The following is a 27805-nucleotide window of genomic DNA, read 5'->3' as shown; positions in this document are numbered from 1 at the left end:
AAGCTGGCCCGACAGCCGTGACCCTATCCCGTTCTGCTCAACCGAGAATTTGCAGCCAGGATTCAATGTCTCGTCTGCAGTGGGACAAGAAGGGGGTGTGGCCTCAAGCTGCGGTCGGGAAGAGGCAAGCTGCAGCCGGGAGCTTGTCACTTCCCGGCCGTTCTCGGCAGAATTAGCCGGAACAACATAGGACATACTTTTTTATTTTACAAACATGCTTACCGAGTGCAAGTCCTGAATTCTTATATTTAGTGCTGATATAATGTCTTTCCTCTCCTCAGAAGAATTTGGGTAAGGATACACATGGCAATGGTAACTGAAAAACAAGAAAACTGTAATTAGCATGTAACCAAAAACAAGAAATGTATTTGAACCGCTTTTAATTTTGCTCCTAACTTAGAATACAGTTTCTAAGTGTATGCAGTGATAATGGTTGTTGGGACCCTCCTAGATTACAATCCACAGCCATATGTTATAGTGGGATTTCAAACATGACAAGCAAATTGAAAAAAAGGACCATCCAGACCGCAATAGTTTCCTCTCATGGTTTTGTAGCAATAGAATATTTGATATTATTAAATCCATTTCCCTAAATCCAGCTGGCAATACACTGCCTTATCTTGGGGGTTGTAGGCCACAGGCCCAATTCAAGTCCCGTTGGACCTGTGCCCATTGCTGCAAAGCACTGATTTTTGGTACTTCCTGCTTGCGCAAGACCAGCTCCGCCCATACAAGGTCAGGTCCTACAGCATATGACGCAGAGCACTAGCACACAGTCAGTAATTTACAGTCTGCTGCCATCAGGGAGGAAGGAAGGGGTAGGCAACGGCCTCAGTTTGTGAAAGTGTATTACAGCTCCCTTGGGGGTGGGAAGAGGCCAGAGGGTAACTTTACCAAGATGGCATTTCTATTGATACCAATCAGATTCTATCTATTATCTTCTAGAAGGTGCTAAATAAGATGTAGAATCTGATTGGTTGCTATGGCCAATATCACATCTTTTTTATAAAAAATTGTACATAAATTTTTTTTTTTTTATTGAAGCATTCATTGCATTGCAGGTGTACAATAACATTTGTTTGTCCAGTACAATAAAATAAATTGATAAAGATACATTAGAAACAAAGATTAGATATAAAAGGAGTCTGTAATCACTGTAAGAATTTAAATAAAGTACATATTAGACATAAAAAACACGTGTCCGATTATTTCTCAAAAACCATTCACCTGTATAAACAGTTGGGAGCCTGGAGTCCCAAAGGCCAATGAATCAAACCAAAATCTAATCATTTAAGACGATAAGGGGGTCACAGAGTAATCTCCTCTTTTGTACCATTCAGTATTTTTAAGTGGAATTTCAACCCTTTCCTGAAATTCTATAGGAAGTGTGGAAATGTAAGTTAAACCTGGGAATGCTTTTTTCACTAGCTAGTGTTGTCTTAAGCCAATTCAACTGAAAAATATGATGGAGTTCAGGTCCCACTTGTCCGAACCTAATGTATTGGGGCCCTAAGAAACCGAACCAATATCACATATGTTGGCAAAACATACAAAACAAAAATAACTCTAAGGCAGGTATTCAATGCTGTTTGCGAGTGGTGACAGCGAGCAGGGCTTCCTGCTCGCTGTCACCACTCACCCTGACAGTATTCAACACACCCTCCGCATCCGCCAATTCCCCCTCGCTCCGTTTTTTGAGCGAGGGGGAATTGGTGGATGCGGCTCCAGAAGCAGCGAGACTCGCGGCTAAAAACAGTGAGTTTTCTGCAGTAGCCGCGGGTCTCGCTGTTTTGGGGAATTCTCACCGTCCTGTGACGGCGAGGATTTCCCCAGAACGTTGAATAGAGCGAGCGGCTGGTGAGGGGGTTAAACAGCGAGGATCGCTGGTTTTCTGCAATCCTTGCTGTTTAACCCCCTCGCTGCAGCATTGAATACCCCTAAATATTACTTATTTATAGTTTCTTATATAGTGCCAAAAACAGTCATTTCAATAAGGAAGAAACTACACTTTCAAAATGGCATAAGGTTTAGCCCAGTTCTAAATAAAGGCCTACTTACCATTCACAGATGTTTTTGACTTTTTGTCCAATTTGGTCTCCCCAATAGGAAACTAAAAACACAAACCACTTAGTTGGTTCTTCCTATAAAATGAATAAAGATAATTGACATGAAGTCGTAAATTAAGTTCAAACAATGCCACTTCTGGCAATGATATAAGATTATTTATGGACAATGGCACAAAGTTATAGAATTGGAATTAACCCTCCGTTCCAGATGTAGGGCTAAATGTTATAGCCTCAGAATTGGCAGAGGTTAGGGACTATGGGCCCGATACAGCACGACCAATTATCCGACAACCGCACATAGTACGCTATGCTCATGTGCGAATCATCCATACGAAGATAGCCACTGCTTCCAGGGTGATTGCATTACCACCCCCAAATGGCCGCAGGGTGCCAGAGTATCCCAGAAAACGTAGGTCACAGCCGTTGGGAGGGAAGGAGAGCTGCTTAGTCATCAGCAGCCAATTTCTCCCCCCACCTTTGCACCTAGTGAGTCTAACCTTACACGGAGGAGGTGAACAGAGGGGAAAACCATTCGGTGGTGAGCGATTCCGAATGGTTTTCCCCTCACGTGCACAGCTGGGAATGCATTCACAGCCGTGCACATGGTCTGACTTTCTCTCTAGCAGGTCTGAAATCTGGCCCATTATGCGATTCTGTCCATTTAATTCTATTCTATTTTTTTTTTTTTTTTTTACTGTAAATATAAAATATCTCTATACAGGCAGGAAATTGTCAGAACCCTATATAGTACCACAGTAAGGCCACAGCTCATTAATAGATTTCCATTTTCATACTGCTCAGTATCTTCAATTTAGTCCTCCAATGAGAGGCAATGGGGGGTATTCAAACCGGGGTCCCGTTCTCGCTCAGCTCGACCGAGAATTTACAGGCGGGACTCACTGTCCCATCTGCAGCAGGACGAGAAGGGGGCGCGACCGCGAGTTGCGGCCGGGAAGAGGTGAGCTGCGGTCGAGATCTCGTCACTTCTGACCCTTTTCAATGCTGTCGAGGAAGACAGCATTGAATAGGGCCCAGGGGACATCTCCCCCATCGCCGGTGATTGTATACCCCCCAATGTATCTAATGCCTCCCTGCTATGGAGACACCTAAGCATTACTGTAGGATGTGCGGCATTGCAAAGTGGGGAGTGACACAATTCAATGTAAATTACATCATTAAGCCCACAGCCCACCCACTTCACTTGGGAAATGGGCAGCATGTGGGAGGACAGTCCACTCTCTCTGGACTCTATCTTGGTCTCCCAAAAGTTAGGAGTCTCATGGATATTCCGGGAGAGCTTCAAAATTCTTCAGACACCACTACCCAGCAAATAAATAGAAAGTGTTCCATTGCTACCAAACGTATGCTGGAACTCATTTATTTTTTCTTGTATACAAATTTGTAATGACCATATATTGTGTTCTATACAATTAAAATACATTTACTGTATCTCATGCTTCAATAAAGAACAATTTATATAACAAAAAAAAATAGAAAGTGTTCAACTCACAGTGTCCGGGTCCTTCAGTAACTCATCTACCTCCCGGTATGTGAGGATGGTGTAGCCTTTGCATACCCTCCATAGCATTTTCTCAAAGGATTGTAGTTTTGCACAGTGTACTAAGCCGGAGATAAAGCTGTAGAAAAGAAAGCTATATTTTAGAATGCAAAATGTATTACCTTCTAGGATCATAATGTACCAGGTAACATACTGATGTTCTATATGCAAAATGATCCTAAATGTTTATACTATATAGAAAGCGAGGGGTGAAAGGCTTGGTGTGGGTACTGGACAGAGTCGGTGCGGCGGCAGATCGGTTGTGGAGGCTGTCTACTTACCTTTGTGAGTTAGTTTTTTCAACACTGAAACAAGTGATATCAAAACATCAATCTGTTCTTACAGACATACATGCGAGAGAATTACTGCAAGTAGCTTCACCCGCATATATGAGCCAGAATTTTAAATAAATTATTGAAAACAAAAATAGTAATGTGCTTACCTCAATTTTAGCCTAACAAAAAAAATGAGGTTTGACACAAGGGGTGAGATTTAATAGGATGAGAGTTTCAGAAAGTGAGAGATTTGGTGAGAAATCTCCAGTTTTTTTAAAGCGGCAATCATTTACACTCCAAAATCAAACTGGTTTTGCAGTGTAAATGATTGCCACTTTAAAAAAACTGGAGATTTCTCACCAAATCTCTCACTTTCTGAAACTCTCATCCCATTAAATCTCACCCAAGATCTCGCTCCTACAAAAGTAATTCCAAAGATGCAAAAATTGGGCGTGGGTGTGTGGGAGATAGGCCACGCCCATTTTTTTTTGCATTGTATCGGCTCTGTCTTACCCCAACATATTTTTTGGCTTATTGCCTCTGATTGGTTGGACACCTCTGGGGTAGCATCTCTCCATACCCAAAAGTCAAATATTACCCTTTTTCACAGAACATACAATAAATGATCTGCAGTTACCCTTCAAGGTTAAAGTGTAATAACAATGGGCATAAAATGGGAAAAAAATTTAAATTACCCACTGTACCATTAATGAGACAATGTGCAGAGTTAAGATATGAAATTCCACAGTTCCACTATATATACAATGTAACATATAGTGAATATATTAAAAGTCCCCTAACAAGGTGATCTATAGTGCTGTAGCAAACAAAGCATAGAGAACATAGGTCTCTACACTCTGCAGGTAATAGGGTTGCTGGTGCTAATAATCTGGTATTTACTTGCAGTGTTGGCCATCTTCTCAGCTCTGCATAATTGCACTGACCGGGATGCAGTTTAAATCCCGGCGGTCGGGATCCCGGCATTCAGAATCCGACACTGGAATCCCGACACTTTCTCCCTCCGACGGTGTCCACGACACCCCTGGAGGGAGAATAAATTAGCGTGCTGAGTGTAGCGAGGCACCGGGCCCACTGCGTGGCGAGCCCGCAAGGGGGGGCGATCCAAGTCCCCCCCTTGCCGGGATTTCGGCGTCGGGATTTTGAACGCCGGATCCCGACCGCCGGGATTTCATACTGAATCCGCACTGACCACAGCCGGGATTTCATACTGAATCCGCACTGACCACAGCACGTGGAATTAACAATGTTTGGAGAAAATATTGGGAGGATAAAACCAATCATACATAATTCTAGTCTTCTTTTGTTACTCTGCATTGATACATTTTCACATGCACCTCACTAGCATAGAGAAGTAAGTATATGGAGGGAGCATTCAGAATTACATGGACAGCATTGTTTAGCCTTCTGTTTTCTGTTCCACAAGTTTGTGATTACTGTAGCACTACAAGAATTTGACAGATGTTTAAGCTGAGAAATAGAACATCTTTGCTCTGTGGTCAACAGGCAGCCATCACTACCTACCTTAGTTTTGCCCCAAGTCTCTGCATAGAGGAACAGTCCATTAAGTAGTCCTTTTCTAATGTGGGAAATTCCTCATAACTGGTTTGGGGAGACGTTTCAGGCTAGTGGGAAGACAGACTTTGCATGTAATAAAAAACAATAACAAAACTGCAAGGATATAAAAGGACAAGGTATCATTTAACAAAATGCCTCTAATTTGATTTAATAAATCAAAATCTATTCTGGCGTTTTATTTATATAGTTGAAAATTATTTTTTTTATTAGCTTCTATGGAGAAAACTCTAAAAAATGCATTTTTTTAAAAAAAGACATTACTTTTTAAAGTACTGACAAGGAAATTTTGGGGAAATCAGATTAAACCACTAAACAAGGCTATAACATAATTGGTTTGCACACTGTACAAATAATCATCCAGCATATGGATAACCACTACAAGGGTACTATGTGGTCCCATGACAACAGGACCTGCCAGTTACAACGGTCCTATGACACGAGAAGTTTGCCAGCATTGCCTGTAAACTTCCATAGTTGTGTACCTCAGATTTTTGAACGAAAGACTTGGTCACTCGCAACATCTGTTTATACTCAGTCAGCTCCAGAAAGTTTCTCTGCAGCTTCGCCTTGTTCCTGTTCACTTCCTTCAGCTCGGAGTCAAGCTTCTGGAGCTTTTCCTGTAGAGGAAGTAGAAAAGCTATGGAAAGTAAACCCCTATGCCAAGATTGGGAAAGATGATTATTCCTGTGGTGAGAGTAAAACATTATAAAAATTGTCATTTAGAATGCCCTCACTGCTTTTCTGGACAGTACGGCTTCCCAATCCCTTCAATTTCTGGAGACTGGGGGCCAGATTCTCTAAGCTTCAAAATTAATAAAATGGAGAGTGATAAACAGCCAGCCAATCAGTTCCTACCTGCCATGTCACAGACTGTTTGAAAAATGTTAGACAGGAGCTGATTGGCTGGCTGTTTATCACACTCCATTTCATCACTTTTGAAGCTTAGAGAATCTGGCCCTGGGTGAGGTTTCTTCCACCCAATAGTTGATTGATACACAGGCCCATAGACTAATGCCTTATACTGAAACTTCTGCCCTATGCACAGGTATATTGGACTCCTCCTGGGCTTTTATGCAATGCAAACTCTACATGATCTCACTAATTAGACAGTTATCCCCAGTGGATTGGTCCAACCTCCTGGACAGGAGAATACTGCAGCCTCTCACATCTGCTGAAGCCACCACCACTAATTACATTTTCCTTAAAGAAAAGAGGGACCATGACCAATAATGCCAATCGCCTATTCAATGCGGTCTTTCCCAACAGCATTGAAGAGGCTGTCGGGACGGATCGACAGTCATGACCCAGGATTGAATAACCCTCTTAACACTCCTATTCTCCCCCTCATATACAACAGTCTGTTGGCAAAACATAATACCGTCTGAGTTTGGCAGATGTACAACATGTTGGCCAAACTCACAGATTTTTTTTTTTTAAACTCACATGCCTGTGTGGAAGGCCTGCAGGAGGGGACACCAGGCCAGAAAACATGCACAGCACCGGAGTCAGTGGGCTCAGCTGGCAGATGAACAGACGAGAGCCTGTCCCCTAGGTTATGGATATAAAATGGTGGCACAGATGGCCAAAACTATGGATCTTGAAGTATTCCAGAATGAATTGATAATGTAGACTTGTACCACACATTAAAATACTTCATTTCAAACAATATTCCATTGCAAATGGAAGAAATGAGACAAGTATGTATATTTTCATGACGATCACCTTTACATTTCATTTGTGTAAGTCAGGTGTCATCACGTGAGCCACATTCCAGACCTGAATGATAAAAGTAACTACTGTAGGATGATTCTTCCAAAGGCAGATTTACCTGAATTTCCAGCACATGTTTTGGGAGTGGGGCTGCTGGCAGCACACTTCCCTCTGGGACAGGAATGTCAGCTTTGTGGATTTCATGGACCAGATATCCTAGTAGAAGCAGAAAGGAGAACCTCTTTTGTACAACTTTATTACTACTAAAGATATTTACTTATAAAGTCACCACAAGTAGTTTAAAGACACATACATATGGTACACATAAGAATAATACAGGGTAAGCAGAACTAAACAAACTGAAAAACTAAACTAGCAGCACAATTCTGTACACAATACAGCTGAGATGTAGGGAAGCAGAGGAGTTGTCTGCGTACTAATAGGGGCAGGCTGCAGTTAATGAGAAGAGATGTGGGTATAGATGGTCGCCGAGTAGGAGAGAGCTGCTCTAATATAACAATCTAGAGGGAAGGGCAGACCAACAGGTGACAATGTGCAGGCAAGGAGGCCTGAAGGCAGGAAGAGACTATGGCAGGGATGACCCAAACATGAGGCGACAGGTAGGGAGAGTGGCTTTAGTACTAGGTTATGTGGGAGGGTATGATGAACAGGTGGGTTTCCATTGTCCTTTTGAAGCTTTGCAAGGTCAAGGAGAGTCTAAAAGCTTGATAAATACATGAAAAACATTAAGAATTAAAAAATGACACACAATACAGACATGCTGGTAAAAGGCGTAAAACTGAGAAAATGTTGTTTAGGAATGGTTTAAACATGCTTCCACTAATATAACCCATTGCACTAGTAATTAATACAGAAGAAAAATGGTCTGGGTTCGCACTAAGCAATCCGATTGGGCAAATCAAACCTGCATAACGCTCATCGTGTACCAGTGATATGAGAGCTCCTGCATTCACATGTGACGACAATAGGATGTGCTGCGCATCAAACCTAGCTAGTGACACTATGGGTGGTAATGAAGGACTGAGCAGTGCTCATTCCATCTTTCATTTACATCGCTGCAGTGTGTACAGAATGTACACAATCTAGGGCGATGGGGATGGTTGTGCCCAGCTTTACACATTAAACAGGACAATCAAATTTTAAATAGCCATGTTGTGCCCAAAAGAACATTTGATGCTCTTTTTAATATGCTTATCCAGCTTTAATGGTTTAGAGCAATTTAGCAGTTAGAACAGTACAAGCCCTAATACGAAGTCAATATTCAAATGCAACACGCTGTATTGGTAAAAGTGTAACACATGAAAAGCACCTTCAAAATCAATTGCAAAACAGAGTTTAGATTGTTGAACCTCAAAAACCTTTCAGTTGATCTAGAAGAACATGAAAAAACAAAACAAATACAACAATATGCCGTAAGAGTGTGAATAAAATGTTCATGACTCCACACTGGCAGTCATACAACTCAACATGGTCTGGATGACATTTACATGCCCAATGCATTTCATGACAGTGATTTATTATGATTTAGCGGCCTTGTCCAGAGTGCTTCCAAATCTGCATCACAGATCAATTTTTCCAGTTCATTAGGGCTCAGGGGTTGGAGATGATGTTGCCGGCATTTTAACCGCAATTTACACATAATTGGATTGACCCATATGTATGAACTCTGTTAATGACATCACTGTGGTTCTCACATGACACAGCTGTACAGCAAATATCCACATGTACATAGCACTCTGTGTTACAGCCCTAATTGATTATAAACAGCGTTTAATTGTTATCCAATCACTACACATGAACTAAGTATTTGTATGAGAAGCATGGGTTTGTGCAGATGACAAACCTAAAACAAAAAGGTTTACAAAAATGTCTGGATTAGAAGACCAATGGGGAAGAATATGCCATGTATATGTACCAATCATCCATAACCTTCAAACCACCTGCCCAATATTGTAAAGATTCCCCCTTGTGACACCAAAACAAACTCTTCTGTGGGATATGACCAGACAGGCTAGCCTTCACTACATACGCACAGCCTTGGGCACCCATGACCCTGTCACAGGTTCACAGATTGTCCTACTTGGACTACTTTCAGTACTGGTCACTGTATACTGGGAACTTCGCCATTGGCTCATGGCCAACTTTGACTAACTGCACTTTACGCTGGCCATACATTAGGACGACCAGCATCCAATCCAGATCATGTCCCGATTTCCCTTGAGCTCCCTGGCAGCTTTTCAGACACAGGATAGACCATATGTGTGTAATATCACAAGATCTGCAACTGCCATCATACACCTCATTAGTAGCATCTTCAGATTTTGGGCCAGATGCACTAACCTTTAAAAGTGTTAAAATGGAGAGTGATAAATAGCCAGCCAATCAGCTCCTGCCCGACATTTTTCAAGCAAAGTCTTCACTTTGAAGCTTAGTGCATCTGGCCACGTCTGCCTCACATAAGATCATACAATCCATCTCACAACCTGCAGGCCTGCGCATTAGATCATAATCTTACCAAAACAATTCACAAAGTGCATAAAAACACACACAATGCATCGCACAAGCTGTCGAAATCCTGCATTTGGGCCTGAAATTGTTGCACTATATGGCCGGCTTTAGACTATCTTGCTCTTTAGCCCTAGGCCAAATATATTCTAAAGGCCATAAAATCAAGATAGACTTGCCTGCACAGACGCGCATCAGCATCGAATGTGGCTGAACAAGGTGCAATTCTGACTAACATTCTATTCGATTATGCCTATATAGTGGAAATCGATAGCTAGAACCGCACAGTGTGTCCACAGCATTACACTTTCCCATTTTTCATGCTTCCAACACATCAACTGAATGAACGTAGTGTTCACTGGCTGCCTAATATGTCCCACCCCTTGACAGATGCCACTGTAACGATATGATCAGTGATCATTTCTGGCTGTAATATTAATGTAATGGCTGATCAGTGTATTATTCTTAAAAGTAACATCTAATAACAGTTTGTAGATACATTATATAAAGCAACTGTCCTTCTGTGATATCCATCTTTTACAAGTTAGTGCTTTAATGATACTTTTATTGCATATCGTTAACGATAATCGGCTAATGTCTACCCAGCTTTACTGCTCAAATAAGAATTTGTTTTGTATTTGATCCCATTTCCACAATGACTAATTAAATCAGATCATATAACGGCTTCCACGTGGCTGCATACGCTGAGGGATTGATTAGATAACACAGGTCATGAGTCAGATAAGCTGCAACTTGTGACAAACGTCATTAAATGTGAACCACTGACAAAGAAACTATTACTATACTAAAAGTACTTTGCTGAATCTATAAGAACTGGAGAACCTTTGTAGAGTTCTTGATTATTATGGTCATTGCCAAAACACGGAAAATAATACACATATAGACAGCTGAAATGCAGCCATGACCACAAGAGGAGAAAGGGATCTGTTATTCAGAGAGCTTACAATCTAATTGGAAAACAGCACAAATGGAGACATCATATTATCAACATGGATGGGAGATATCTCTGAATCAGGTTCAGTGTCTGACTGAAATGAAACGCTGCATGCAAGCAGTATTGTATTTCTGTCCAAACAGAAGTAGGGGCACGAAAGAGATGTCTCAGTAGAACAGATGCCTTCAGCATATCGCTGCAATCCCAACACTGTGACCGACATCGCAATCATCGATACTCGGCAGGCTGTCCCTAGAACACGTTGGGTGCGCTAGTAATTGTTAAAGTCGAGTTGCATACACGCCATTTTAGGATAGTATGGCCGCCATTTTGGTTCGCAGAGTTGCGCAAATAAAGTTTCCATACCCGAGTCTGTGTGACAAAGTGGACCAGAAGCGTAGCCATACTATTACACATAAATTCATAAGAACATACTGACACTAAATAAAATATAGTTAAAGGTTTAGAACGCCACACATAGCTTAGTTAGCATTGCATACATCCGTCTGTATCATGTTTAGTATCGTTACGTTCCGTTTCTTATGCGCAGTATTCCGGTCATTGCGAATATTTCGCAATACATACGGTCCGATAGTTATGGACAAAATCCATAACTCTAAGATAGTTTCTGTTTAAAAGTGTACAACAAAGGAATCTAGTTGTAACCGGTTTCTACTGCTATTTACAACCCCTGACGACGATACCAACAAACAAAGAACTCCAAAGTTCACTCCCCTGCACCTATTCAAACCAGGTGCATCATTTTACCCCCAATCACAGAGAACCTGACATACGACCCCCGACCAATAGGAATGGCCTTTGACCTCCCCCTTCTGACCCTTTAAGATAGGTGACCCAGGGCGGCCTTGGTCACTTCGGCACATCTTCCTTTCCCTGACCTTCGACCGGGCTATAGTTCAACCCTGAACGATAGCGAGCTCCGACCGGACTGCGCTGCGCATATTTGATGGGACGGTAAACGGTTGCATTCACAGTACTTATTTTCATTGTATTGTTGGCTGATTGTATCCTGTATATGTATTTTCTTCCCCTAGTAGAGCCTGTTTATTATACTCATTGTTAGACTTTTGTATCACTTGTAATACCTGTATTTTCTATTCCTGTAACCCCCTTTTGTCCATTAGGGACTTAAATACATCTTTTTTTACGGAGTTTCTATCTCCTTACTTCTATACTGTGGTTGTGTCTGTTATTCGCACTCTGCGATAAAGGTATATTACGGACACTGTCCTCAAAGGTATATTTGCAGATTAGAGACAAATTACTGCGAAGGGATCTCTTATTAAGGTATTGGTTCTTTAGTGTGTAATACACAATAAAGGTACGCTACGCTGCGCTACGTTTTGTTCGCACGTAGTTAGGTTTAAAGGGTACGCTGGTTACGGACATAGTACGTAACCTACGCTTTTCACTTATTGTTTCTTTGGTCTTATTTAATCGCCATTAACATAATACATTAGAAAAACGTAATCCCTCCCAGTTAACCAGCGTTAAGTGCATAAATGCTAGTTCATACATCTGCCCCAATATGCTTAAGCTTAAACTCCCTTACTAGGCTATGCAACCAGGAAAAACATTTTTTATATGCAACACATCTCTTCTTGGGTAGAGTCCCCTTACTCAGTGTTTCCCAACCTTTTTTGTATTCCGGCTTACAAGAATATCCATATTATTTCTCACAATACCGCTCGGCCAAGTTACTTACTGAGAGATTTAGAAAAATATTATATTAAGTACATTGTAACTTATGTCATATTTAGATTTAATTGTAGTGAAAGACCTGATTCACTTCTGTTTTTCCACATTGGTTTTTTTTTTTTAAAGATTGTCAGCCGCCACCAACACTGGTTTTGGGCTCCTTAAACAAAGAGGCCACAAGCACTAATCATCATTTGGGTTAAATGGAACTATGCTTACATACTAACGTATATAGGTGATCTCACAACAGTTACTGTATAACAGTTAAATGCTTAATAAAGTATTACTACTTCATGCAACTATTCTGTCCTTGCTGTAACTGCTGACAGAACCTACCAAACCCCTAGTGCCTCCTATAAAGCAAATGACTCCTACTGATGCAAATGAAAAAGTTCACCATTAATATGCATTGTGATCAAGGTAGATCATGACTATTGCGGATGTGCTGAATTAGTCTCTCAAATAATTATTTTTTATATCTTATTAGTGTTCATTCTAGCACCCACCATCTTTGAAAACACAGGCAGGTACTCTTCCCTGCCTGGGGTATCTATGTCTGCTGTAGTGTTTCTAGCACAGTGTGAACTGTATATCAGCACTGATATGCAAACCAGACCTGTGCTAGAACCACCACAGCAGACAGCGACACCCCATGCAGGGAACAGGAACTGCATGGGGATTCAATATATGTGTCCATAAATTATATTCAATATTAGAATTGGTACTTGTTTCCTAGCACGGCGCCCACGATTTTCAGTCGTATGGCATCTTATGCATTGCATTGCATGCCATATAGCCGCATGCGATGCGATTTAAGCACCCTATACGATTTTTAATTGTATAAGCACCCTAACTGGTGCTTACAATGTTAAATGCACCTCCACGCCACCCCCCACTATCAACACCAACCCGAAGCGTGGCGAGCCCGCGAGGGGCGGCGGTGCGTGCCCTCTGACCTTTTCATACCCCCACTATCCACGTCGGCGTGGAGTTGATTATATAGAGTGTGGCGAGCCCGAAGCGTGGCGAGCGCAGCGTGCCCCGCGAGGGGACACTTATAACTTTACATGTATTCGGGGTCCGCTCGCCACACTATCTAAAATCAACTCCATGCCGACGTGGATGGTGGGGGTATGAAAAGGTCGGAAGACGCGTACCGCTGCGCTCGCCATGCTTCGGGTTGGCGTTGATAGTGGGGGTGGCGTGGGGGTGCTTTTAACATTGTAAGCACCCCTTACGGTGCTTATACAATTAATAATCTTGGGGCCCATTTAACATTGAAAACATCCATTAGGGTGCTTATACAATTTTAAATCGTATACCATTGTATATGGCATACAATGCGATGGTATACGATTTAAAATTGTATAACATCGGCTGCCATCGCGTAACATCGCATCGCATACCATTGTATGGCTTATGGTATACGATGCGATGGGCGCCGTGCTAGGAAACAAGTACCTTAGAATTTACAATGAAACACTAAAGCCATTGCAGATTCTGCAACACACTTGTGGTGTTTATATGTGGGATTGACTTTCTTGTCTTTTTCTAAAAACTGGCCAGTTAGTACTCTTTTATCAATATAAGATCAATTATATAAAGCACTTAAATTGGTATCCAATTAACTGTGGCAAATTACAGCAGTTAATGGATTCACAATTCACGGTCTATATTTTGTATATATTCATTTTAGATTTAGACTATGGCTGATTTTGACTACACTAGAACACTAGACTGTATACAAACTAGTGAAAAATCAGCTTGGCCGCAGTCTATTTTTTCTTGCAGAACCGATCCCACGGGGGTACGCATCGGCACCGCAAGCTGTATACACAGTGCGATTTGTGCAAACTTGTCTTTTGATTTTGACTATAGTCAAAATTGGAACAAAGAAGAATAGAACATTTGAGCAGCGCACACGTGATGAGAACCAATGAAAAATCAATTGGATGATCTTTAACACTGTTTTTAATTTATAACCATTAAAAGAAATCTGTTTAAAATCACACAATATAAAAAAAATTAAAAACAATCTTGGGAAACCCCCTTTGGTTTGTATGAATGCCGGAGAGACCGTTCCTATAATACCCCTGGAATAGCATAGTAAGAGTGAAATATTTAACACCCTATGTAGGGTATGTGAGTCCTCCACCAAGTCTGCACTTTGTCAGTAATTTGTGCCATCTTGGACCGAGCATTTGCTGGGTGTAGTACTCAGTCAGTCCACTTGAGTGGATGGCAGATGGTGGGTGCCAGAGGGATGTCACTTAGATGACGAGCACTGTAGTAAAGTCCTTGATGGAAGTAGTAGTGGTTCGGACTGCAATCCGAGGTAAAAAGTGTGAAGAGGGGGTGGCCCAGCAGCTGCTGACGCGTTTCGTCAGGGTGGCTTTATATTGTGTGATTTTATACAAATTAATTTTAATGGTTAGAAATTCAAAAATTGTGTTAAAGATCATCCAAACGATTTTAATTGATTTTTCACTGGATCTCATGACATGTGCGCTGCTCAAATTTTCTTTTATTCTTCGTTCTACTATATACGGGACTAACTACCCCTCTAATCGAGCAGCTGCTGGAAGGTCAACTCCTGGCAGGCGCCCCCAAGTTCTGACCCCTAAAGGACAGTCCTAGTTTTCCTTTTTAATAGTCTGAAATCACACCATGGGGGTTACTAATTTATTTTGGTTTGCACGCATGTGCAGATGCAGGGTGGGAGCGAGATTTCTCATGCAAATTGCCCGTTGACATGGGTGCAGGCAGCGGATGTCAGCTGCCCGTCTGATTCCTGCACAGGGCACATGCAGATAAGAGACACCATAATCTGTGAGCGCTGAGAAATGTCTCCCCCGCACCCAAGGCTGGGAATGGATGATTATGTAAAATCATCCATTTGCAGCCGTGTGGGGGATTGCGAGTGCGAGGCAGCTGGCACTGCAGGCGGCATTTAATCCACATACAAAACTGCGAATTTGGCAAGGTTGCGTGTGGACCAGAATAAGGACCCATGTGTATGCATCTTACCAATCAATCTTGTATATTAGTGCTTGGGGGCATGTGGAGAATGTTTCATTTCAGCTGCTGATGTGCCCTTTAGACATATAAATCGGATCACACTATGCACCTCAATAGTCTAATGGGTACTAAGCAGAAGCTTAGCAAGCAAGAGGTATATATACATATATATATATATATAATTATTATTATTTTTTTGTCAACATGGACACCATATTAGTGTCCCGATTTGCTTCACTTGGAACACTATTATATTCCCCCTCTAAGCCTACTTGGATCATGAAGTAAAAGCAAACCTTTTCCTTGTGTCGATCATTGGCATGTCGGCATTTTGCTTGCGTCAATTTTTAAGGTGCCCATACACGGTGAGATGATTGCACCCGTTATGGGCTGGATCGCATGTGTTTTGCGTGTGATGCGATAAGAAGGCAGTACAAAAAGTATATGCAGCACATACTTTTTGTACTGTGCGATGAGATTTGTGACGGGAGCGCGCATCGCACAGCACAAATGCCCCGTGTATGGGCACCTTTAGTCAATGTCAACCTAGACCATCATTTATGATGGGATCAGAAATAGTGTATGACCCACATTTTCTTTTAATTATAGATCCCTTTAACCCACATAATTACAAAGGAAGTGCAATAACCTAACCTTATGCAAAACAGTGTTCTATCTACATCACATACTTAATATTTTTTCCAGTTCATCACACTTCTTTACTTCACCAACAAATTTTCTCTGGAACTCACTTACATGAGGGTTGAGCTGTAATTAAAAGAGGTGAAAAAAAACATTAGTAACAGATACAGGGATTTCCTGATTACTAGAAGAAGAATGTACACAAATTTAATAATAGGTCAGATATTCTGGCCAACCAATACACTAATAACACGCCACACCAAGAGATCATAAGTTCCAGAGAGCAGGGCTCTTGGTAATCACATCTGAATGTTCATATACCTTGGGGGATATTGATTAATTATTGAGTCTTAAGCTGGCCATACATCTAAAGATTGTCAGATCTGGCTGGTTAGACCAAAAACCTGGTAGTAGCTGAATGACAGTTTGCAGTTTTCCAGCATTTCAAAGCAAATGGTCAACTGTCATTTGCTCTCATCCATTACCAGGTTTTGTTCCAACCAGCCAGATCTGACAATAAATCTGTAGATGTATGGGCAGCTTTACACCAAAATCATTTTAATTTCTTATAACTGAAAAAATCTTGAGATTGTCCAGAATACAGGGTCTAATTCAGATTTCACCACTAATGTGAGAATTTGCAGTGTACTGCAAGGAATAAATAAAACTTGTAGTCCACCATATCAGCTTCAGGATACCACCAAGTGGCCAATAAGGACTTCCTCGCACCTTTCCCCAGGATCAGAGCAGGTCTCAATACCCTTGAAATTGGTGACTATACAATTGGGTCCATTCAAACATTTATTTTATACCATATGGTTCTTTTAATGTGTTATTAGCATTATTGTTTTTAGTATTACTAATTCTTGCTTTTAAATATTGTTATACTGTTAATATTCAGCGCTGCTTCATTTTATTTTTTCCTTGTTTGGGAGCGGACTACTCCCATAAGCAGCTGCTATTCTGATTAAACAACTCCTGGAAAGCGCTCTATACTAGCCTCGGCTAGTTTCCTTCCTTTACTGCAAGGAATAAGCCACAGCCAGGACAGAAAGTGAAAAACGCCCTTTGCAAAATTGGGGAAAATTCCGAATGGATCACTAGTCGGTATCCACTCACAAATCCATACGCAATTCATGAACCATAAAAATAATTTGGTACTTTCTCATCTTTGCGGCCACCGCTTATGCTACTGAACTTACGTAGCATCATCCTCCGCTCGCCACGCTTCGGGCTCGCCATAACTTTACTAAAGGTAAAAGATGGTGGCGTGGACACAGGAGGGTGGCATGAACACAGGATTTGTAACGGTTCCCTCGCCGAAAATCCTTACATAGCGGAGGGCAATGGTGAATATAGCAGCTAACTTAACTGGTGTAGCAGTGGCCACAAAGATGAGGAAGTACCAATAATTTTACAGTAGAGACTAGATCCCCTTCAATTTGGATTACAGGATGTGAACTTCAGTAAAGGGGGGGGGGGGGGGGGGGGGGAGTTGTTCGATATTTTATTTTATCTGTAATTCACGTAGGTGTAGGTTCTTTATTTGAGCTGCATTGTACCCTCGTGGTCTCGCTACGCTTCAGGCACGGTGGCTCTCTTTGCTCGCCACAGATTTATGTTCCCCCTCCAGGTATACTTGGACCCAGTGCATGATGGGAAAATTGACAAAACTGAAGGGGATCTAGACACTACCATAATTTTACGGTCTGTGAAAATGTGAGTAGGTCTGAGGCTTCCACAAATCTGTAACAGAGAAAGGGTGGAAGTGGTCATTGCTTATGTCACAGACCCTCCAGAAAAAAAACACCTGTGTTTCTTTTGACACATGCAGGCAGGTTACCAGCCCCAAACACCAGCTTCCTGTCAGTCAAACTGCCATAGGTTTACATTTACAATCCATGATCATTTTCAGTTGCTAATTTCTCACATGGAAGCGCAATGCATATGGTACGCATGTGTGGTCTATTCGCAAATTCTCTCATTAGCAGATAAATCTGAATTAGGCCTACTAATGGGTAATATCAACAGGATCATTTTTTCCCCCCACAGCTTTACAGTATTATACTTCAAAGGCTTTGTTGTCAGAAGTATTCTAACATGAAACCTTCTATTTCTTGTACTGCAATAAAGCCCTACACACACACACACACACACACACACACACACACACACACACACACACCGATATAGTAACAGATTTCGCTCAGACGTGCCCTTATAAGCGATATCTTCTATATCGCCTAGTGTTTACACTGAATATCTTTAATGACCCACTCCCTCATCCTGCATATTCAGACGAGGGAGGTTTTCGTTACTGGTGGCCATTCTGCAGCTCCATTAAAAAAAATAAAAAAAAAACATTTTCGAGGGTTAGCTGCAAATACACCTTGAAAAAGCTGCTCCCAAGCAGTGAAACGCGTTGGCCAGGCGACCCAGCCACCCACCCCCTCCATTCTGCTGCATACCCAGACACCACCTTGGCAAAAGGAAAAAGAATTTTGTACCATTTCGTTTTCAGAGGAGTACAAGACTGGGACACTCATCCACCTACTTTCACCTTGGAGTACCCACGTTTGAAGGAACGCCACCTTTCTAAGGTACCCTTACATGGTTCAAAGCAGAACCACACACCACAGAGAATCCATATTAAGGACTTTACCATCATAGTCCCTACTTGGAGGACACTCTGTAAAAAGGTTTTCATGTCCCAGTGTCAAGGAGGACTAAACAAATGTCCACATTCTTCCTCTCCACTTGCCAGAGAATAAGGTGACATCATTGAGTCCTGGACGCAGCTTTTTCATTATCCCAATTTTTACATTTTTAACCCCTTCCCCATGCAATTGCACATTATATACTATAAATGTATGTTTTATTAAACTAGTATTGTTACTTTTTTATCACATTCTTGTTCTGTCATCAATTCTGCGCAGTCTCCCTACCTTGTTTTCTTTGTATTTGTAGGGACTGACAATCCCTCTATTTGATTGCTGCAGGCCTAACCGCACATACAGGCGCCCCTAACAGACACTCAGGTGTCTGCCCATTTCTTTTTCTAGCTGCAAATACTGCAAGTATCCACCGAGAGTTACCACCGATCCCTCCTGCTCCGTCGGCAGCTGCATCGCCCATAGGTTTCTATGGGGGATGATAATCTGGCCAATGTATAAATATCAGGCAGCATTGCATTGGGTCCCTGGGCTACTGCCACTCTGAGATGGCAGTAGCCCATTATAGACTATGGGCTACAGACCACACTAAAGGCGGGGCAGGGCCGTCAGCAGGTGTCAGTGCGCTAACAAACCCCCCCCCCCCCAGCTGAGCGCTTCACAGGGATAGGCTCCTCCCAGAGCCCTGGCGCTGCGTGTGCAGGGCTATACATCCCTGCGATAGGATTGCATATTACAATGCAACCCTGGGCGGTAATAATCCACCCACATTGTATATGTGATCCTTCTTAAATGGGGCCCTAAAGCACTATAGAGATTAATGGGGTATGGGTGAAAACCGGACCAGGACAAAACCCCCGGACCGGACAGCAAACTCTGCATTTTGTAGCTTGTAGCCTCCGGTCCGGGGGGTGTTCTGTCCGGGGGGGGGGGGCTGCCTGTCACACCTGTCACCAGGTAGAGGAGGAGGGGTAGAATAAAGTCTCCCTGTATGGTACGGGCATGTAGCAAAAAACAGACGGTCCGGACCACCCGGGGAGGCTGTAATCTCCCCTGCCCCATGTCCCTGGTGATAGCTATCACAGGGACCCCCCGGACAAGACATCCCTCGGACCGGACCCTACAAGCTCCAGACTGCAGATTTTGATGTCCGGTCCGGAGTGTGGTCCGGGTCCGGTTTTTACTTAGTCCCAGATTAATGGCCTGCTCCCTATAGCGTGATACTCAATGAGGATATCAACAGAGACTTTGTTGAATAGTAAGGTAATGTTAAAAACACTGTTAGAGCCCTAAGATTTGGGATGTTTTGTATTCTGGTGCTTGGTAAAGTCAGCAAGAAAGCCCCATACAGTAGGTCTCTATAAGGGTTTCGGTACTTGTTTCCTAGCACGGCCACATATCTTGGCCATCGGGGGTAATTTGAGTGGCCTGCGACGCGACCGACGCGATGCCCCTGATTTTTCCATTGAAATGCATTGAAAAATCGGGTCGGTCGCGTCGTGTGCACCTAAAAATGCTTAAATGGTCCAGACGCGATGCCCCCGATTTCCCCATAGGGAACAATGTTAAATGGATCAATTTACCCAAATCAGCATAGGAACAATAGTAAATGGGCCAAAAACACCCCTGAACATTGAAATGTCCCCCCAAAAGTAGTTGACGCCACCCCGCCATCAACGTGAACCCGAAGCGTGGCGAGCGCAGCGAGGCCGCGAGGGGCGGCGGTACGCGTCCTCCGACCTTTTCATGCCCTACTATCCCCTAGGGCATGGAGTGAGAATAGAATAGTGTGGCGAGCGCAGCGAGCGGACGCGGATACCTTCACAGGTAAACGCGTCCCTTCGCGGGCTTCCCAGGTGTCCGCGTCGCCATGGACACCTGGGAAGCCCGCGAGGGGACGCGTATAACTGTGAAGGTATCCGCGTGCGCTCGCCACACTATTCTATTCTCACTCCACGCCCTAGTGGATAGTAGGGCATGAAAAGGTCGGAGGACGCGTACCGCCGCCGCTCGCCACGCTTCGGGTTCACGTTGATGGCGGGGTGGCGTCAATAACTTTTGGGGGGACATTTCAATGTTCAGGGGTGTTTTTGGGCCATTTACCATTGTTCCCTATGATAATTTGGCTAAATTGAGCCATTTCACATTGTTTCCTATGGGAAATCGTGGTCATCGCGGGTAAATTGAGGCATTTAACATTGTTCTCTATGGGGAAATCGCGGGCATCGCGTCTGGCCATCGCACCCGGTTTTTTTAGCGGCCGCGATGGCCCCGATTTTACCCCCGATGACCGCGATTCTGATCGGTGTGGCCGTGCTAGGGAACAAGTACCAGGGTTTTTTCTGTGATTGGAAGCTTGCAGCAGGGATCTATGAGGGATACCCGGTCCCACACTCCTACTGATACATTTAGAACTGTGAACACCCTCAAACATTTTACAAGCTTGTCCCTCATGTTAAGTATTAAAGACAGAAAGTTTAAGCACATAAGCCCATGGAGAACACTACTCACATCTCTGAACTCAGCCAGACCCATCTCCCCCAGCTCGCTGACACAGTCATAGGCAGAGCCTGCCTGGAGGAAGATCTGTGCCAGGCACATCGTCTCGCTGCGGAACAGGGAGCCCATTATCTACGTATATATCCGTCTGGTGGTGCTACCAGTGGCATTAGCGGAGCTGTCACAGGTTCTGCCGGTCGGGTCACTCGCTGCTGCTCTGTGTGTACACAACGCTGCCCCTCTCCGGCTCCCCCCATACACTCACTCACACACACACACAACTGACAGCGCAGTGTTTCCGGGACTTGCGAAGTTCCGGCTCAGCCGCCCACGTGTAGCAGTAGCAGCGAATCGGAAGTGGAGACGGTGTAATGCCGTGCCGTGTGCCTGTGCATCTGTACGACCATCGATGCCGTTACCATCGATGTAGGTGACATTCTGAGGCATCGATGGTAGTTGTAATATTCGCGCACACATTTGTTATTAAATATTTGCGGCTTATTACCACAAATGTTAAGTCTACCCCGCATTTATGGCTCAGTTTACCAATACCACTACATCCTGTATATTTTATTCATGATATTGGTGTTTTTTGTATTTTTTAAGCTCATTACCAGTCACCATTCAAATATATTTTTAAAAAAAGTATCCTCCGCATGTATCACAGAGGGGCTGCAGCAAGAATCTTAGATCCCTGCTGCCCCTCCGGTAGCTGCATTAGGGGGGGTTGACAGAAATTTATGTCTATCAACATATGTCGACATGAACACCGTATTATTAGGTTACCTTGTCCACTCGAATGGCTCGCTTCACTCCCATGGTTCAGGCACACTATTTTAATCGGTACTCTTTACCTAGAACGGCGCCTACGATGTCCATCGCGGTCATCGGGGGTAAAAAATCGCGGGCATCGCATGCACTAAAAAGACGGGTGCACGGCGGCAGTAATCGAAATAAAGGAGATGACACTGTACTAGTGCAAATCAATGATTTGCACTAGTACAGTGTCATCTCCTTTATTTCGATTACTGCCGCCGTGCAGTAGAGAAAACCTTAGAGTGACTTCATTTGATTGTTTCCATACATGTCCCACACGGGAACGAAGCGCACGTAAGTCTTTGCAGAATTCAGCTGCTGAGTGCCGGGACTTGCTCATATATATATATATATATATATATATATATATATATATATATATATATATATATATATATATATATAAAAATTAGTCCAATAGAAAGAGGCACACAAACTCCATTTTAAATGCGTGAAAAAGAGTATAATTGGGCAAACATATATCGAGCGCTTTCGGGGGATAGCACCCCCGTCCTCAGGATAACAGCAATGTTACACAATGTGGTTACACAGACTTACATGTTACAGGTTGCATTGTGTAACGTTGGGGCTGTTATCCTGAGAACGGGGGTGTTTGCCCAATTATACTCTTTTTCACGCATTTAAAATGGAGTTTGTATGCCTCTTTCTATTGGACTAATATGGATTGTTTTTAGAGAGCACTGCGGCAGTTGGACTGATAATTAGAGTGCCGGCATAAAAGGAGAAGTATATATATATATATAGATAGATAGATAGATAGATAGATAGATAGATAGATAGATAGATAGATAGATAGATCATACGCCGACGTTACCCCATTGATTTATATTGTGGGATCAAAGGTAAAAAAGTTCCTTAACCCCTGGGTTAAATCAATTTTAACATTAACTTTCCAGCATTTGGGAGCAAACAGATGATTGTGATTTGTTACCAGAGATTTCCAGATTTTCATTCCAAACAGCCACACTGGAAAGATAATATTCTAGTGCAGTGGTCGCCAACCCGTCGCTCGCGAGCGACTGGTAGCTCGCGGCAGCGATCCGGGTGGCTCGACCACTCTGCGCCCGTTTGTCCCTCCAGCGCCCGACACCACCTTCCTCTGAGACAGACGCTAAAGGTAATATTTCACTTCTAGCGTCTGACAGGGAGCACGGCACTAAGTGCTCCCGGCACTTCCGGGTAACGCTGCAGCGCTGTGCTCCCTGACAGATGCTAGAGGTGAAATATGACCTCTAGCATCTGTCTCCTCAGAGGAGCAAGTAAAGTCCTGTGCCTCAGCGCTACCACCATGCTTGGTTTACTCCGGGGACAGGTTCAGGAGGGGCGGCGGCAGGCGCTGTGTCGGGAGAGGAACATGAAGCCAGTGTCTGCAGACAGTTAGGAAGGATGATGCCACATGCGGTCCAGCACCTAAGATTGCCACAGAACTGGAATGCACATCACATCTGTGGTAGATGATCTGCGCACTGAGGCAGTCTTCAATAACCTGGTAAGTTCCAGGCACCCTCTCCACTAAACAGTGTTCCTCCTCCCAGGCACCCTCACCCCTACAGCATACCTCCCAACATGACCCTCTCCAGGAGGGACAGAATTATCTGGTCCTGGACTTGCTTTTTAATGTGTTATCAGTGGCGGAACTCCCGGAGGCAATGGAGTCATGTGCCGCCAGGCGCCAGCCTCAAAGGGGGCACTGGCTCCATTGCCTCCGAGTCCCAATGTTCCGCTGATCAGCCCTTGATTTAGTGGTGCTGGTGGGGATGCCCCCCACCCCTTGCAGTCAGTGGCCGCGAAGCGGCACCGCGCAGCGCCCCCCTCCCCTGATCCACCCTGTCACCTGTAATGTCGCTGGCTGCTCACTGCTCCGTGGAAGGGCCTGACATCCGCCTGAGCTAGTGAGAGCCAGCGAAAGCGACGATGAGCCAGGAGGGAGGCAGGCCACAGCCAGCGCGGGTGAGCGAGCCACTGATGCAGCAGTAAGCCAGGACCTGGGAGCCGGGTAAGAGACGCTGCAGTGGCAGCCAGTGAGCCGAGGTTGAGACACATATTTTATATAGCGTCTCTCTAACCTGCCGGGTCACCGCTGGACTCTCCCTTCACCAGGCATCCATAGAGTGCACCTGGCTCCCCCCTTCTGCCAGGACCACGCTGGCTCCCCCCTTGCCGGGCATCAACATTTTGTGCGTCTGGCTTTCAACTGCTCTTGTTTGGTCCCCGCTGGCTCTCCCCAGCGGGCGTCCGCAGGCAAGATGAATGCTAGCGCCCCTCCAAGCCCCATACATGTATGTATATGTATAAAAATATGTTGGGAGTTTTGGGGGGGGGGGGGCACCGGCATTCATCTTGCCTCCGGGCCCCTGGGATGAACTTACGCCACTGTGTGTTATTACTGTCACCTGTATTGAAGCACCTTTCTTACCACATTGCCATCACCTGTTTTGAACAGGTAATCACACATTAACAAGGAAGTCCAAGACCAGAGCATTCTGTCCCTCCTGGAGAGGGTCATGTTGGGACTTGGGAGGTATGCTACAGTGCAGTGTCAGGCAGTGCAGCCAATCTCTCATCAAATGCTAATTGTAGGTGCCTATGCCTGGCTGTTTCATTCATGACACTTCCCCCATTAGGATCTATCCCACCTGCGCCTCTACCCCTTCAAATGTGTGCCACGTCTTATTTTACCATCTATGCCTCTGTCTCCCATTTCACTTGTGTCTCTGCTTCTATTCAGAGAGGCTGGGGGCATGGCCAGCAGCTCTCAGAGCGCTGGCTATGCCCTCATAGCAGAAAACATGGGGGACGTGGCCTCGCAGGAGTACCACGATAGTAGGTCATGTCCCCCTAATTTTGGATGTCCCTTCTCCTCTGCCTCCAGTGTTGGGAGGGATGTATGTGGCATATTGCACATTGCAGTGTGGCATATTGTGTCAGGGGAATTGCGGTTTGTGGAATAATGTGTAAATGGCATTATTTGGTCTTTAGGCAGATTGTTTTTTTTTTTTTTTTTTTAGTAGCTCTTCAGGTGGTTTATTTTGCTGCGAGTAGCTCATACCCCATAAAAGGTTGGAGACCACTGTTCTAGTGTGTATGGGCCTTCAGGTAAAGCAATGTATCCATCCCATCTGGTTTCTATATAAAGTAGTGGGACAGGGTCCATTTATCAAACTGCCATTCCAAAACTTGTAGTGTTCGGTCTGTGGACGATGCCTGCCCAGGGGGTTTCCTGTCCGGGGAGTGCATGTGACAACCGTAACCTAGGAGATTGGTAAAATGAGATTACAGCCTCCCAATGTGGTCCGGACCATTCCGGTTTGTACTACATCCCCGGAATACACAGGGAGGCTGTTATCTCTCCCTCCTCAATTTTCTGTTGAAAAATATCACAGGCATCCACACTGGACAGGCACCCCCCAGACTGGCACAGTTTGCTGACTGGAGCCCATTCCCTAAAGTAGCCCATACATCTAAATGGTTAGATGGTTTTGTAATTTCTCCCATGATTGCACAATATCCCAATCTTGCAATCTGCACCCATACAGGGCTTTATTCTGATATCTGATATCATCTTCTGAGGAAACCGTCACTATACCTGGAGAAACGCGTCAAGAGGGGCTTAAAGACCTTTATCATATCTACCTGTCACTTCAATTGCCGGCTCAAGTGCTTTCCAAACCCCAAGATCCCGCCTGGAGACACTGAGACAGTGGGAGAACCGTATGTCCAGCGTCCTCTCTCCCTAACATCAAGGAGACGCCTAAACACCTTACAGCGGGACCCCTGTGGCGCTTGTAGCCACCTGTTCACTCCCTACGGAACCGGACCAAGTCACCCGTCATGCAGTCCAGAAGTCAGGAGGTGAAACATCTTGCAGAGGTTGCTCCCGGCTTTGGCTCTCACTACAACGGAGTCACGCCGGTGGTAGCGACTCACCATCTGTAACGCGGCAGAGATTGCTCCCGGCGCCGGCTCTCATTACAACAGGGCTACGCCGGTGGTAGCGACCCAGACGTGTCGCCTGCTACAAACCTTCCTCCTGTCTGACCTAGTGACTGGTCCTCCTACCTGCCCATACCATCGTTCTCCATCCTGTGGTGTAATCTGCCGTCCAACTGGGACATTGGAAACCTACTACAATTGTTGCTACATAATACAATCATCTAATCCAGGGGTGGCCAACCGGGCAGAGGTAAAGAGCCGAAAAATATCAGTAGTCAAGCTAAAGAGCCGACATCATGCGCGCGCCGAAGGCACATGCACCAAAAAAAGGGGCGTAGTCTATTTTGACCCCTTGGGTGGGTGTGATACAAATATGCCTCCAATAGTGCAGTGCCATATATACATATGCCCCCAATAGTTCCAGATACACATATGCCCCCCACGGTGCCAGGTATGCACCACACGGTGCCGGGTATGCCCCCACAGTGCCACAAGCTGCTATGCCCCCACAGTGCCACAAACTGCTATGCCCCCACAGTGCCACAAACTGCTATGCCTCCACAGTGCAAATTTCCCAGCAGCAGCACTCATCGTTGTTGCTGCTGCTGCCAGGCGGGGAGAGGACAGTCTGGTGTCCCCCTGCAGTCCTCCTGTCATGTCACCAATGGGAGGAGAGCACAGCACACCGCGCGTCTCCTTCCCCCTCACTTCCCTGTGACTGGGCCGCCCACCAATCAAAGCTCGCTGGCCGGCTCCTGATTGGCTGCTGGCCCACGAGCTCTGATTGGCGGATGGCCCAGTCACAAGGATGCACAGTAAGGGGTAGGAGAGATGTGCGATGCACGCTCTCCTCCCCTCAGAAGGAGAAGGGATTCAGGGAACCAGCAGCAGGGGGGACTGGGACAGACGGTGGGCGGTGGGCAGCAGTGGGAGCAGGAGCCGCACTTGACAAGGGGGAGAGCCGCATGAGGCTCAAGAGCCACAGGTTGGCCACCACTGATCTAATCATTTGGAAATCAATATAAGTCAGTTGGCCAACCTGAATACGGGACTTAATTGTTATTAACAATTCCATTTGTGGCAACAATCCGCCAGAGACTCCCCATGGTATAACGCAATACACACGACTCAAGTGGGTAAGAACATTGGGGTGTATATATATATATGTTGTCAATTTGTCTCCATTTTAGACAGGTATGATATTTGTTATTAATTAGTATTGTGTTATCCCTATTTAATTTTAACTGTGTTTTTTATCTTTAGTAAATTTATATAGACATTTACAGTGCACTCTCATTTATATTGCATTTATTTAGTTGGTTTATCTTCTTTTTTGGGAGCAGCACACTAGCATATTCATGCTGTAAGTTAATATTGGTAAAACTCATTTAGCGATTTTAAGTTTAATTGTTGCGCCTAATATACCTGTGGTATATTTTTGTTGCTTTATTCTGATAGCTTCGCCCGGGAACCATGCACAGGCCGAAGCAAATGAACCAAACCCTGCCTAGCGAATAGATCGCCGTCGCCACCCATGCGCATGCCGAATTCGGCCGGACGGCATGCGAACGGATGTTTTATGTGAACATCCATTTGGATGCCTGTGGGAACCTCCCCCATCATTCGATGGTCATGCATATGAGCGAAGAAAAGCAGGGATAAGGGCGGGCAGCTGACATCTGGTTATCACATGCACATCACGACCGCATTTCCATAGGCAAACCCTGCATTTCCATGGGTATTCAACGCCTCTCTCCAACCCCTGCTCGGAAGGCCAGGAGCGTACAGACATGCACAGA

General features: G+C 44.4%; 1 protein-coding gene across 1 annotated transcript in view; it reads right to left on the bottom strand.

Annotated features, from left to right (window-relative positions):
- Window positions 1-21606, bottom strand: part of ATP6V0A2 (ATPase H+ transporting V0 subunit a2) — a 40286-nt gene extending 18680 nt beyond the window's left edge. Inside the window, exons 1-8 of the mRNA XM_083151293.1 lie at window positions 21249-21606; window positions 16113-16191; window positions 7324-7421; window positions 5978-6112; window positions 5442-5542; window positions 3577-3703; window positions 2059-2141; window positions 223-316 (exon numbers count right to left, since the gene is read on the bottom strand). Of these exons, the coding sequence (XP_083007419.1) occupies window positions 223-316; window positions 2059-2141; window positions 3577-3703; window positions 5442-5542; window positions 5978-6112; window positions 7324-7421; window positions 16113-16191; window positions 21249-21365 (834 nt within the window). The 5' untranslated portion in view covers window positions 21366-21606. The remainder of the gene's footprint in view (window positions 1-222; window positions 317-2058; window positions 2142-3576; window positions 3704-5441; window positions 5543-5977; window positions 6113-7323; window positions 7422-16112; window positions 16192-21248) is intronic.
- Window positions 21607-27805: the final 6199 nt, after the last annotated feature.

Source organism: Crinia signifera, chromosome 1, assembly GCF_055691185.1.
Source record: "Crinia signifera chromosome 1, ASM5569118v1, whole genome shotgun sequence".
Classification (NCBI taxonomy): Eukaryota; Metazoa; Chordata; class Amphibia; order Anura; family Myobatrachidae; genus Crinia; species Crinia signifera.
The sequence above is the reverse complement of the archived record's forward strand: the minus strand, read 5'-3'. Positions and strand labels throughout refer to the sequence as shown.